Source organism: Bos indicus x Bos taurus, chromosome 21, assembly GCF_003369695.1.
Source record: "Bos indicus x Bos taurus breed Angus x Brahman F1 hybrid chromosome 21, Bos_hybrid_MaternalHap_v2.0, whole genome shotgun sequence".
In the NCBI taxonomy this organism is placed as follows: domain Eukaryota; kingdom Metazoa; phylum Chordata; class Mammalia; order Artiodactyla; family Bovidae; genus Bos; species Bos indicus x Bos taurus.
Window position 1 is genome coordinate 30,655,879 of NC_040096.1, and position 14,299 is coordinate 30,670,177.

The 14,299-nt window shown below is 45.9% G+C and overlaps 1 protein-coding gene across 3 annotated transcripts in view; it reads right to left on the minus strand.

Annotated features, from left to right (window-relative positions):
• ACSBG1 (acyl-CoA synthetase bubblegum family member 1) overlaps positions 1-13,123 on the minus strand; it is a 59,289-nt gene extending 46,166 nt beyond the window's left edge. Inside the window, exon 1 of one of the 3 annotated variants that reach the window (XM_027520730.1) lies at positions 12,940-13,123. In XM_027520730.1, coding sequence (XP_027376531.1) covers positions 12,940-13,019 — 80 coding nt within the window. In that variant the 5' untranslated portion in view covers positions 13,020-13,123. The remainder of the gene's footprint in view (positions 1-12,939) is intronic. The other 2 variants (XM_027520731.1, XM_027520732.1) reach the window with 2 other exon arrangements.
• Between the last annotated feature and the right edge of the window lie 1,176 nt (positions 13,124-14,299).

Sequence of the window (14,299 nt, forward strand, 5' to 3'; positions counted from 1 at the left end):
TCATCACCACGCTTATGTGATGACTTGAAATCATGTCTGCAAATTCTTTACACTCTTCCCATCAATCATCTTATTCTCCTCTTCTTAAGTATGAGATGGCCTTAATGACCAGCTTCTAACAAATACCATGTAGCAGAAGTGACACTATGTGATTTCCAAGGCTAGCTCATAAAAGGTAATACGGTTTTCACCTGATTCTCTCACAATACACACTTTTTGTGTCCCTGACCTACCATGTCAGGAGTCAGGCTACCTTGAAGCCACTATGAAGGAGACCATGTGAAATTAAATAGAGGAGATACTGAGCCTTCCTGGTTGATCCAAACCCCAGACTATTGCGTCTCACCACCTCAGGCATCAGACATATGAGTAAAGAACACTGGAGACAACCCCAGACCCAGCCACCAGCTGTCATGTCAAGAAAACACTCAAGCAGACTATACTAGAGAAGTCCACTGGCAAAACTAAAGGTCTTTGGTGAACAGCAAGTGTGGTAAGTTGAAAATGCCCCCTACCTAAATATTCATCTCCTAATCTCTCAAAACTGAATATTACCTTATATGCTCCCCCATCCAATAAAAGGGGGGTGTTGCAGATGTGATTAAATTGAGGATCTTGAGACAAGGAGTTGATCATGGATTATCTTGGCGGGCACTGAACTCAGTCCCATGAACTCCTTATTGCAAAATTCAGACTTAAACTGAAGAAAGTAGGGAAAACCACTAGACCATTCAGGTATGACCTAAATCATATCCCATACAATTATACAGTAGAAGTGACAAGTAGATTCAAGGGATTAGATCTGATAGACAGAGTGCCTGAAGAACTATGAATGGAGGTTTGTGACATTATACAAGGGGCAGTGATCAAGACCATCCCCAAGAAAAAGAAATACAAAAAGGTAAAATGGTTGTCTGAGGAGGCCTTACAAATAGCTGAGAAAAAGGAAGCTAAAGTCAAAGGAGAAAAGAAAAGACATATGCATCTGAATGCAGAGTTCTAAAAAATAGCAAGGAGAGATAACAAAGTTTTCCTCAGTGATCAGTGCAAAGAAATAGAGAAAAACAACAGAATGGGAAAGAGTAGATATCTCTTCAAGAAAATTAGAGACACCAAGGGAACATTTCATGCAAAGATGGGCACAATGAAGGACAGAAACAGTATGGACCTAACAGAAGCCTAAGATATTAAGAAGAGGTGGCAAGAATATACGGAAGAATTAGACAAAAAAGATCTTCATGACCCAGATAATTATGATGGTGTGATCACTCACCTAGAGCCAGACATTCTGGAATGCGAAGTCAAGCGGGCCTTAGGAAGCATCACTATGAACAAAACTAGTGGAGGTGATGGAATTCCAGTTGAGCTATTTCAAATCTGAAAAGATGATGCTGTGAAAGTGCTGTACCCAATATGCCAGCAAATTTGGAAAACTCAGCAGGGGCCACAGAACTGGAAAAGGTCAGTTTTCATTCCAATCCCAAAGAAAGGCAATGCCAAAGAATGCTCAAACTACCGCACAATTGCACTCATCTCACACGCTAGTAAAGTAATGCTCAAAATTCTCCAAGCCAGGCTTAAACAGTACATGAACCATGAACTTCCAGGTGTTTGAGCTGGTTTTAGAAAAGTCAAAGGAACCAGAGTTCAAATTGACAGCATCTGTTGGATCATCAAGAAAGCCAGAGTCCCAGAAAAGCATCTATTTGTGCTTTATTGACTATGCCAAAGCCTTTGACTGTATGGATCACAATAAACTGTGGAAAATTCTGAAAGAGATGATAATACCAGACCACTTGACCTGCCTCCTGAGAAATGTATGCAGATCAAGAAGCAACAATTAGAACTGGACATGGAATAATATACTGGTTCCAAATCAGGAAAGGAGCATGTCAAGGCTGTATATTGCCACCCCATTTATTTAACTTCCATGCAGAGTACATTATGTGAAATGCCAGGCTGGATGAAGCACAAGCTAGAATCAAGATTGCTGGGAGAAATATCAATAACCTCAGATATGCAGATGATACCACCCTTTTGACAGAAAGCAAAGAGGAACTAAACAGCCTCTTGTTGAAAGTAAAAGAGGAGAGTGAAAAAGTTGGCTTAAAACTCAACATTCAGAAAACTAAGTTCATGGCATCTGGTCCCATCACTTCATGGCAAATAGATGGGGAAACAATGGAAACAGTGACAGACTTTATTTTTCTAGGCTCCAAAATTACTACAGATGGTGACTGCAACCATGAAATTAAAAGATGCTTGCCTCTTGGAAGAAAAGCTATAACCAACCTAGATAGCATATTAAAAAGCAGAGACATTGTTTTGCCAACAAAGGTCCATCTAGTCAAAGCTATGGTTTTTCTAGTAGTCACGTATGGATGTGAGAGTTGGAGTATAAAGAAAGCTGAGTGCCAAAGAATTGATGCTTTGAACTGTGGTGTTGGAGAAGACTCTTGATAGCCCCTTGGACAGCAAGGAGATCCAACCAGTCCATCCTAAAGGAAATCAGTCCTGAATATTCATTGGAAGGACTGATGCTGAAGCTGAAACTCCAATACTTTGGCCACCTGCTGTGAAGAACCAACTCATTGGAAAAGACCCTGATGCTGGGAGGGATTGGGGGCAGGAGAAGGGGACAACAGAGGATGAGATGGTTGGATAGCATCACCGACACGACGGACATGGGTTTGAGTAGTCTCCGGGAGTTGGTGATGGACAGGGAGGCCTAGCGTGCTGCAGTCCATGGGGTCTCAACGAGTCAGACATGACTGAGCAACTGAACTGAACTGAACTGGATTGCAATCCCATGTATCACAAGAGGGAGGTAGAGGGAGATAGGGGGAGATTTGACACACACACAAAGGAGAAGAAGGCAATGTGAGCAGAGAGCAGAGACTGGAGAGGTATAACCACAAGCCAAGGGTAGATGTTGGTAGAGGAAAGAAGAGGAAAAAGGAAAGAGGCAAAGAAGAGGAGATTCTCCCCTGCAGCCTCTGAAGGGAGCACAACCCTGATGACACCTTGATTTTAGCCCCATGAAACTGATTTCAGACTTCTGCCCTCTAGAATTATGAAAGAATAAATTTATTCTGTTTTAAACCACTAAGCTTATGGTGATTTGTTACGGTGGCAACAGGAAGCTAACACAGCCAATGAAGAACAGAGGTCTGCCAACAACCTTATAGATAAGCTTGAAAGAGGATCTTCCATCCAGATGAGTGTTACCCTGGCTAACATCTTGAGTGTAACCTCATGAGAGACCCTGAGCTAGAATCACTTAACTAAGTTGCACCTGAATTACTGACCCATAGAAACCATGAGAGATAATAAGGAATTGTTGTTGGCTTGAGGCACCACAGTTTTGAGTGACTTGTTAAGCAGCAAGAAATAACCACAACATTTTCACTACAAGAAATGCTACAAGAGTGTATTCAGGGAATAATGTTTATTCAGGTTTATAGTGGGAATTACCCCAGATGAAAACATGGATCTGCTAGGGGAAGCACACTGATTGAAACCACCCACCCTGGCCAGGCACCATAGCAACTATTTGCATGAGTTGTTTTAGGACAAGATGTCCTGGTAAGGAACACGGAACTAATAAGCCTCCACCAACCAGAAGAGTTCGGGAAAGGTCAAGAGGAGACACCATATGTCTGATCACGTCCCAGAATCCTTTTTTCTGGCATCCACCTTGGCTGAACAAGGTGTGCACCACCAGGAAGGACTTTGAGTCAGAATAATTGGCTAAAGACAACCCAGAAACTAATCCCATCACCATAAAGCCCAAGACCGCAAGCCATGTGACAGAGCTGCTCTCCTGGGTTCCCTTACCCTGCTACTCTCCTCCCGGTGCCCTTTCCCAGTAAAATCTCTTGCTTTGTCAGCACATGTGTCTCCTCAGACACATTTCCTAGTGTTAGACAAGAGCCCAGTTTCAGGCCCTGGAAGGGGTCCCCCTTCCTGCAACAGATCTACAAGAGGGAATAAAGATCACTGGAAATACTAAATATATTAGAAACAAGGCAAGGATACCCGCTCTTACTGTCTCTATTCAGCATTATATTGGAGGTCCTAGTCAGTGTAACAAGGCAAGACAAATTAAAAAGTGAAATGATTGGAAGCAGGTAGAAGAAATAAAGCTATCTGTTAAATAACAAATTTGTATGCCTAAAAAATCCAAAGGAATCTACCAAAAAAAAAAGCACTAGAACTAACAAATGTAATTAAGTAAGATCACAAGATTCAAGGTCAATATTTTTTTAAAATCAATTGTATTTCTATACAAACAACAAATGATTAGAAAATTAATTATAAAATACAATTTACATAGTATCAAAACCCATGCAATTCTAAAGAACAGGTTTAGGAAAAAAGTGTGTAAGGCATCTACACTGAAAACTACAGTTCATAGCTGAGAGAAATCAAAGATCTAAATAAATGGAAATACATACCATGTTCATTGATCAGGAAATTCTCCCCAGTTTGAAACATAGATTCAATTTGTTCTTAGCCAAAATTCCAACAGTCTTTTTTGTTGAGACTGACTTGTTTAGTTGCTAATTCTTGTCTGACTTTTTGTGACCCTATGGACTGTAACTGGCTAGGCTCCTCTGTACATGGGATTTCCTAGGCAAGAATACTGGAGTAGGTTGCCATTTGCTTCTCCAGGGGATCTTCTTGAACAAAGGATTGAACCTGAGTCTCCTGCATTGGCAGGCAGATTCATCACCTCTGAACCACCAGGGAAGTCCCGTGACTAGATAATTCTAAATTCTGCATGAGAATACAAAGGAGCTATTGTGTGGCCTTCCCTGGTGCCCCAGTGGCTGACTCTGCACTCCCAATGAAGGGGTCCCAGATTTGATTCCTGATCAGTGAACTAGACCCCACATGCTGAAACTATTATGGAAATGAGTGGGGGCAGGGAAGGGAAGCCAATTAGCAGGGCAGATCAGGTGGAAAGGAAAGTTTGCTTTATTTCAGGTGCTGGCAACTGCGAGGGGAAGGTGGTGGATATCTTTCCAAAGGCTGACTCCTTCCCCTGACAAGCATGGGGTGAGAGCATTTATAGACAGAGTAGGGGATGCTGTTACCTGCAGAAACAACATAGTCATCTCTAACAGTCATCTTCATTCGGTCATCAGCGGTCTGACTAGCATCATCTTGGTTGTTTTAGGTACAGTTAGTCTTCAATTCGGGTGCACTTGTTCTCATTTTTTTTTGTGGTCAGTTTTCAGAATTGTGGAAGCTCAAGTCCTGGGTACAGTCTGGTCATCATGTAGTTAACTTTTCCACCTGGTGTTTTGGTATCTTTAAGACAGCTCACACGATATGGCTAAGAATATTATCTACAGCCCTTGAGAACGGAAGGTCCCTAACTATGTTTAATAACTACGTTATTATTATTTGGTCTCCTTAGACTGTTGTCCTTTGTTTCAGTATTTCTCATTTCTCTGATTAAACTTATTCTTTGACTAAAGTTTCCCACAGACAAAAGGAAGGCAGAGGACACGATGGGGGGGTGGGGGGGGGACAAGGACCATGCAGTCCTGCTCTGTTTCAAAACTAAGAGTTCAAATGACACAACCAAAGATCCTGCCTGCCACAACTAAGTTCAGCCAAATAAATAGATAAAGATAAATATTAAACAAGCAAATGAACAAACAAAAAAACCCAAAGGAGCTGTTGTGTTATTAACCGATTATATTATAACAAGCATCCCCAAGTGTAGTGACTTTTTAAAAATAGGCATTTATTATCTTGCAGTTTCTATGGGTTAAGAATCTAGGTTTAGCTGAGTGCCTCTGGCTCAAAATCTCTCATGACGTTGTCATTAAACCGTCAGTCTCAGCTGAAGGTTTAACTCATGGGGTTGTGGGCAGAACTCAGTTCCTTGCAGGTTGTTGGGCTGAGGATCTCAATCCCTCGCTGGCTGATGGCCAGAGAGGTCTCCCTCAGGTCTTTGCCACGTGGGCCTCTCCCTCAGAGAAAGTAAGTAAGAAAATGAGAGAGAGCAGTAAAAATGAAATCATGGTCTTTTTATAACCATATCTCTGAAGTGAAATCCCATCACTTTTGCCATATTCTGCTTCTTAGAAATAAGTTAGTAGGTTGGTCCCCATTCACGGATATGGAATGACACAAGAATGCAAAAGGCAAGAGTCACCGAGGCACATCTTAGAGGCTTTCTGCCACGCCCAGGACAGCCAAAACGATCGTGTTTATAAAACAAAGGAACAAAGTTGAAAGACAAACACTATCTGATGTAAGACCTAGTATAAAGCTGTAGCAATGCTGACAGTGCGGTATTGACATAAAGAGAGAAAAATAGTTCAGTGGAAGTAAACCCAGAAATAGACTCAGACATGTAGCCAGTTGACGTTTTTTTTTTTTAAACAAAGGGGCCATAACAATTTAATACAGAAAAAAAAATCATTTTCAACAAAGGGCATTTGAAGAACTGGATAAATATGTGAGAAAAAGGAAAATATTAATTTGAGATGGATCATGGGCCTAACTATAAAAACAAAAACCATAAAGCTTCTCATAGAACATATAGAGAAAGAGTTCTACGTGTTCATAGAGGGACTGATATCAAGAATTTATGGAGAAATCTCTACAAATCGATAATAAAAGGTTTAATAATAAAAGCCCAATTACAAAATGGGCTAAAGTTTTGGATAGATACTTCACAAAAGAAGATGCAGAGATGGCCAACAGGCACATGAAAATATGCTCAACATCATTATCAGGGAAATTAAAATTACAATGAAATAGCACCATTCACTCACCAGAAAAGCTATCATTGAAAAAGAGTAACAATAGATAATGATGACAAAGATGTGGAGCAACAGAAACTTCTTGTGGGAATGCTAGGACCACTTTGGAAAACCTCTGGTGGCTTCCTTATACATGTAATTTGTTGTTCAGTCGCTAAGTCATGTCCAGCTCTTTGCGACCCCAAGGACTGCAGCATGCCAGGCTTCCCTGTCCTTCCCTATCTCCTGGAATTTGCTCAAATTAGTGTCCATTGAGTCGGTGATGCTATCTAACCATCTCATCCTCTGCTGCCCCCTTCTCCTTTTGCCTTCAATTTTTCCCAGAATCAGGGTCTTTTCCAATGACTTGGCTTTTCACATCAGATGACCAAGGTAGTGGAGCTTCAGCTTCAGCATCAGTTCTTATAATGAATATTCAGGATTGATTTCCTTTAGGATTGACTCGTTTAATCCCCTTATATGTATACCTATCTTTTGACTGACATGGAACAACAGCCTGGTTCCAAATAGGTAAAGAAGTACGTCAAGATTGTGTATTGTCACCCTGCTTATTTAACTTATATGCAGAGTATATCATGCGAAATGCTGGGCTAGATGAAGCACAAGCTGGAATCAAGATTGCTGGGAGAAATACCAATAACCTCAGATACGCAGATGACACCACCCTTATGGCAGAAAGTGAAGAACTAAAGAGCCTCTTGATGAAAGTGAAAGAGGACAGTGAAAAAATTGGCTTAAAATCCAACATTCAGAAAACTAAGTTCATGGCATCCGGTCCCATCATTTCATGGCAAATAGATGGAGAAACAATGGAAACAGTGGCAGACTTTATTTTGGGGGGCTCCAGAATCACTGCAGATGGTGACTGCAGCCAAGAAATTAAAAGATGCTTGCTCCTTGGAAGAAAAGCTATGACCAACCTAGACAGTATATTAAAAAGCAGAGATGTTACTTTGCCATCAAAGGTCCATCTAGTCAAAGCTATGGTTTTTCCAGTAGTCATGTATGGATGTGAAAGCTGGACTATAAAGACAGCTGAGCGCCAAAGAATTGATGCTTTGAACTGTGGTGTTGAAGAAGACTCCTGAGAGTCCCTTGGACAGCAAGGAGATCTGACTAGTCATTCCTAAAGGAAATCAGTCCTGAATATTCATTGGGAGGACTGATGCTGAAGCCGAAACTCCAGTACTTTGGCCACCTGATGCGAAGAACTGACTCATTTGAAAAGACTCTGATGCTGGGAGGGATTGAGGGCAGGAGGAGAAGGGGATGACAGAGGATGAGATGGTTGGATGGCATCACCGACGCAATGGACTTGAGTTTAAGCAAGCTTTGGGAGTTGGTGATGGACAGGGAAACCTGGCGTGCTGCAGTCCATGGGGTTGCAAAGAGTTGGACATGACTGAGCGACAGAACTGAACTGACCTTTTGATACAACAACCTAGAGACTTCTCCAAGGAAATCAGTATATATGTCCACAAAAAAAAACCTTATACAAGAGTGTTTGCAGTAGCTTTATTCATAAAATCTCCAAACCAGAAACAACCCAAATCCTCTCAACAAGAGAAAGGATAAACAAATTGTGGTATAGCCACATGACAGCATTCTAGCCAACAGCAGAAAACAACACTACCACTGAAACACTTCACAGTGTGGAGGAATCTTGTAGACACTGTGATTAGTGAAAGGAACCAGGCATAGAAAAGCACATACAGTGGGTTCCATTAGTATGATGTTCAAGAGCAGACCGAAGAGTGGCTTTTCAAATCTAGTTATTTAAGGATGAGTGGGGGTGAAAGTCGACTAGAAGGAAGCGCAGAGAACATTCTGGAGTGATGAAAATATTCTATCTTTCTATTGAGTTGTTGATTACATGGGTATATGCTTTTTGTCAAAAGCCATCTAGTGAAAAATTTGCTTCCATTAATAAAAAACACAACGCATTACATTTTGCAGATGTAAATGCTTATGCTACAGCTTCTTGGGGCTAGAGTCCATGCTAGGTCCTAGATGTCCTTCACATGGTCACAACCTTGGCAGTTTCCAAAGTACCTTCCTAGCCCTGACTTCATTGTTCCTCACAGGCTCCTTTGCAAGGAACCAGGGCTGCCTGTGGAGGAGGGCTATAGAGCCAGGACCCAGGGAGCACACATGGAACCCAATGTGATACAGGACTTTCTCCCGCCACTGCCCCTGTCTTCTGCAGGGACAAAGAGTTAAGTGAGTAAGTTCCTCGTCCCTGGAGGTCTTCAAGTCAGGGTAGGTTAATAATATGGGAATGTTGGGTTAGACTCAATGACCTAAAGAAAAACTTCACTGGCCTGAGAGGCTGTCAATAGGGAACTTGCCTGGGGACAGAGTGAGTCAGCTTCTGGTTCAGTGTTCTGACTCCAGGCCAGCCTGGGTTCTGCTGTTCCTAGTTAATGACTCTGTAGCCCCTGCAAAAACTTAGCTCTGGCCTGGGTTGACCTGCATCCTGAAGGCATCCAGATCTGTATTCAGATGTCTGGGACAGGGTTATTTTGCCCTAGGGACTCTGATTTCTGGGATGTGCTCTGCCCTTTATCCTAGGACTCTTGACCTTGCCTTCCAGTGACACTTATAATATACTCCCATGTCCTCTGGGACAATATTTATTCAACAATAAATATTATATATTTTTGAGTTTGAAGACTACACTGCTGTTATTTATTTATTTTTTAAAAAGTTTTAGCCGTACCAGGAAGCATGTGGCATCTTAGTTCCTCAGTCAGTGATTGAACCTGCCCACGCTGCATTGGAAGCACAGAGTCTTAACCACTGGATCACCAGGGAAGTCCCAACAGGAAACAATCTTCAATAGACAAATGTATACTCACAGAAACCGATAAGCAGCAAAGAATCCAAAATATGAGAGAGAAAGTAATTCTACTACAATAACCATTTTTTGTACCACGGGGAAGTGAGGGGAAGGAAGTTGGGAAAACTGGAAGGCCCTGGATATTCCATATTCTTAAGGATGCCTGTATAATTTCCATAGTATTTGCATTGTGATTGTTTGTTCCTCCCAGACTTGCATACCCCAGAGATGGGGAGCTCACTCCCTATCATCCACAGGAAGCTTTGGCAGTGAGAGCAGCCTTCTTCACCAGGCTTGCAGCAGCCTCCTGTGCCTGCCCCATGCCCCTGACTCCAAGGGGTCTCCTCTCTGCCCCCAGTGCAGAGCAGGCAGAGCTGGGAAAGGCAGCTGGGAGTCCAGGAGTACGGTCAGTTCAGGGTTCACTGTCCTCCTCTGGGCCACACTCAACTCTGCAGGTTCCCTTCCTCTGGCGTCTGCCTCCAGCCCACCCAACTCCAGCCTGTCTTCACCGCTGCCAGAGCCACCTCCACAAACTAGGCTCCTCTTCTGCTTCTGCTGCATCCATGCCTCCCAAGTCTCCTCTTTGCCTCCTCTGACTCTGGTGGCCCCTAGTCTGGCCACACCGGCCTATCCAGACCTAGCAGTTAATCTGGCCCAATCTAACTGGTCCGATGGCTACCTTAACTCTTCCACAACCACACCTTCTGTCCACAGAATGACCCTGCCTGCCACCAGGGCATCCACGGCCCTTCAAACCCAGGATGAACTGTCCCCTCCTCTGGTTCTTTTAAAGCCCTTCCTCCAACTTGGGCTTCTTCCAGCTCAGGGAGGCTGGTGCCTCTACTGGACCAAGAATTTAACAGGACTCGACATATCCAATGGGTACCCCTGATGGACGGCACAGTCTACAACTGTGGCCTCGAAGGACGCAGAGCACAAGCTGCCAGGTCAGCATCAGACCCGCCCCAGCTCCAGCCCCGCAGAGGCTCCTTCCCTCCAGCCCTGCAAGTGGTGTGATACAAAAGGAAACTCATCTGGGGGAGCCTGGCATGCAAACCCTCCTCTGCTCTCAGTCTCCAGCTCCCCGATCTCCGGCCTTCCTTCCGAAACCCTGGGAAGGGGAGGGGGGGAAAGATAAGGCCTCTCCCAGACTATTGGAGGAGTGCAGACCCACCCTGCCCCAGGAGCAGCAGCCTGCCAGGGGCCGCAAGGCCAGGAGAGATGGGCAAGCCTGAGATGGAGCCCTGTGCTCCTGGGGCCGGTCTGGAGGGACGAGGAGCATTACGGCCATGGTAATGGCTTCTGACTTTAGAACATGTTAAACAAGGGTTCAAAGCTCTTTCCTCGTAGCTATTCTGCAAGGCCTAGGAGGTTCACTGTGCCTGTGAGGGGTGGCCCTTGTGCCTTTGGAAGCATTTCATACACACCAGCTGATAGACTCTGCACAGATTTTCTGCAAGGTCAACAGAGAACAGGCTTTTGTCTTCCTTTGAACAGAGAGTGATAACGAGACTTAGAGAAGCTAAACAACTTACCCAAAGTTGCTAAGCAAGAAAGCGGAGGGGGACTGACCTTCTGAGTTTTCTGCCCTCTCTTCCCTCATAGGCCCCCTCATATACCTACCATTCCCGGCTCTGCCTCCCTTTCATAGAGTCTGCAAAAGAGGCCCCCGCCTCTGTGAGCCCATTCCCCAGGGTGAGGGAGCTCCAGCCAGCCCCCTTGAATCCTATCGACCCTCTGCGTGTGGCCCACGTCCAGGGAAGGGGCTGGACCTCAAGCTCTTGGAGGCCTTGCAGGTAAGGTGCCTCTGCTTCTGTGAGGACAGGAGCCCACTCTGGGCTCTCTGGAGACCCAGGGCAGGGCCCAGACCCTCAGCCTTGGGGGGCAGGGGGGTCCTCTGCCTGTCCGTCACATTGACATTTCTTTCATTTGCTCCATCTTTCCTTCCTCATAACTCCCATGAGAACAATGGCCATTCACTCTGTAGCTCAAACACCGGCAACTCTCCCCAGAGGGCTCAGCCCCTGGCATTTCTCCCTTGTCCTTCTCCCCTTCTGCACTGCGCACTGCAGCCAGCGAGACCTCGCCCCTCCCTGAGTTCCCCATCTTTCTTCGCATCTTCTCACCATCCCAACGCTGTTCCCTCTAGCCGCACGGCACTTCCTCTCTGAATGTCAGTGCCCTCCTGGCCATCCAAGGCCTGTGTGATGTTCGGGACTTTCCTGATGGTCCAGTGGCTAAGACTGCACGTTCCCAAAGCAGGGGGCCTGAGTTCAATCCCTGGTCAGGGACTAGATGCCACATGCTGCAACTAAGAGTTTGCAGGCTGCAACCACAGATCCTGTGGGCCGCAACTAAGACCCAGCGCAGCACCCCGCCCAAAAAACAAACAAAATAGTCCGCGGTAGAAGCCCCTCTCACCTCCTCTGGGCCTGTACCCTCCTGGCACAGATCACAGGCATCTGGAGGTCTGTGTGTCTGCCTTCTCCCTGCCCTCTTGTTGGGGAATCCTGGGGCCAGGACTGGGTTCCAACTTCTCAGGATCCCCCATCCTTGAATGGGGAGGGCCTAGGCTAGAGTGGGCACTGGTGATGACTGACAAATTGAATCTGCTTCCTCTGGATCACAGTTGCGCTCAGTCGCTCAGTCCTTTCCGACTCTTTGTGACCCCACTGGGGTGTGCCCCCCAGGCTCCTCTCTCCATGGGGATTCTCCAGGCAAGAATACTGGAGCGGGTTGCTATGCTCTCCTCCAGGGGATCTTCCCAACCCAGGGATTGAACCCAGGTCTCCCGCGTTGCAAGTGGATTCTTTACCGACTGAGCCACCAGGGAAACCCAGATTAGTAGAACATATACAGCAGAAGGGCTTTGGGGGAACTTCACCTCCTGCATTCATATCCAGACAGGGAAGCTGCAGCCCAGAGAGGGGCAGGGACCCACCAAGGTCACACAGCAAGTTGGAGCCGGACTCTTTGGCTTTCCCCTGTCCTTGTCTGACATTGACCCCACATGCCAAAGTTCCCCCTTGAGAAGACAGGGATACATTCTTATTGTCTTCTTCTTCCTCCAACCAACTGCAGCCCCCTACTCATGCCCTCATTCTTCGGCTGAGCCCTTCTGGGCCACACAGGGGAGTACGCATGTCCCACTCCAGGGCTTATCCCATTTAGCGATCATCCAGACCCTTTCTTTCGTTTCCTAGATGAAGAGACTGAGGCTCAGAGAGTGAAGCAGCCTACTCAGGGTCACACAGCAGAGTCAAGTCCAGAACTTGGCCATGGGCTCAGTGGACAGAGACCCAACCTCCAACTTACCTGGTTCCCACGTTTTCTTGGGTGGTCCCCAGGCTTGCATCCAGCAGGCTCTCCTTCGGGGCTGCTCTGCTGTCCGGCATGCTGGGGTTCTAGGGGGGACAGCTGCGTCCAGCTCCAGAACTGTGTGGCACCAGCCTCGGGCATCTGCCAGAGAGAGCGGTCTCCCTCAGCCTGGGAGGTTGGCCTTGACGGGGCAGGGGGGCGGGCCTGGGGCCGGGGGAGGCGGCGACTGGAGTGGCCCAAAGAGACCTATTTCCTCTCCATTTTTAGAAACTCAAAACACTCCTCAACGGTGAAATTGCTCAAGATTAAAACTTTCCTTTTCTTTGTGGTTTTGTTTTCACTCAAGATGAGAAGAATTTCAATGAAGCCAGTGTTCTTTTTCATGCAAATCTGCTCTGGTTCTCCCAGGAAGTCTGGCCAATGGGCTCAGGGCTTCTGGGTCCCCAGAAAACCTCCTCACTGGCTTTAGAGGCCATGTCAGAGCACAAGGGGTTCTCAGCACCAGTCTGGATTCAGATCCTGCAGTAGCTCACCCTGCAAACCTGCCTCACTGTTGACACAGCACCCAGGAAGGGGTTTTATCCTCTCAACCCACCTCCCCCAGGTTCTGCGCTGAAGGCTGGAGCTCTGAGCAGGACCCGTGGTTCCTGCCCTCAAGGAACCCCAGTCTGAAGGAAGGAGAGAGACATTGCCAACACTGAGGACTACGGTATAGTTGACAGAAGCATTTGCACTGAAGCAGATGTCATAAGGGACCCAGGAGCATGACTACCAGGGCCTCCTAGTAGAAGTATGGATCTGCGCCTTCAGTTAAAGGAAAGCAGGGTGTTGATGGTGGGTTTGCAGGCATCTGTAAACAGATGTGGGAAATTCACGTAAGGCAGGGCAAACTGAGGGCTTTCTTGGAATACCAGGAATCTCCTCCCTTGGGCAGTTCTCGCCAGAACAAAGTACCGTGAACTGGGTGGCTTAAAAGAGAAATGTATTCTCTTACAGTTCTGGAGGCCAGAAGTCTGAAATCAAGGTCTTGGCAAGGCCTTGCTCTAAAGGCTCCAGGAAAGAATCTTTCTTTTTCTCTTCCGGCTTCTGGTGGCTCCCAGCAATCCTTGAAGTTCCTTGGGTCATAGCTGCATCTGTCCAGTCTTTGCCTGAGTCTTCACATGACTGTCTTCCCCCTCTGTGTCTTTGCCCTTATATCCCCTTAAGGACGATAGTCATCAGACTAGGACCCATCTTCATCCAATATGACATCATCTTAAAAAATTATATCTCTAAAGACCTTATTTTCAAATAAGGTCACATTCCGAGACTGTGGGTGGGCATGACTTCTGGGGGAACATGAGTCTGCTGAAACTGT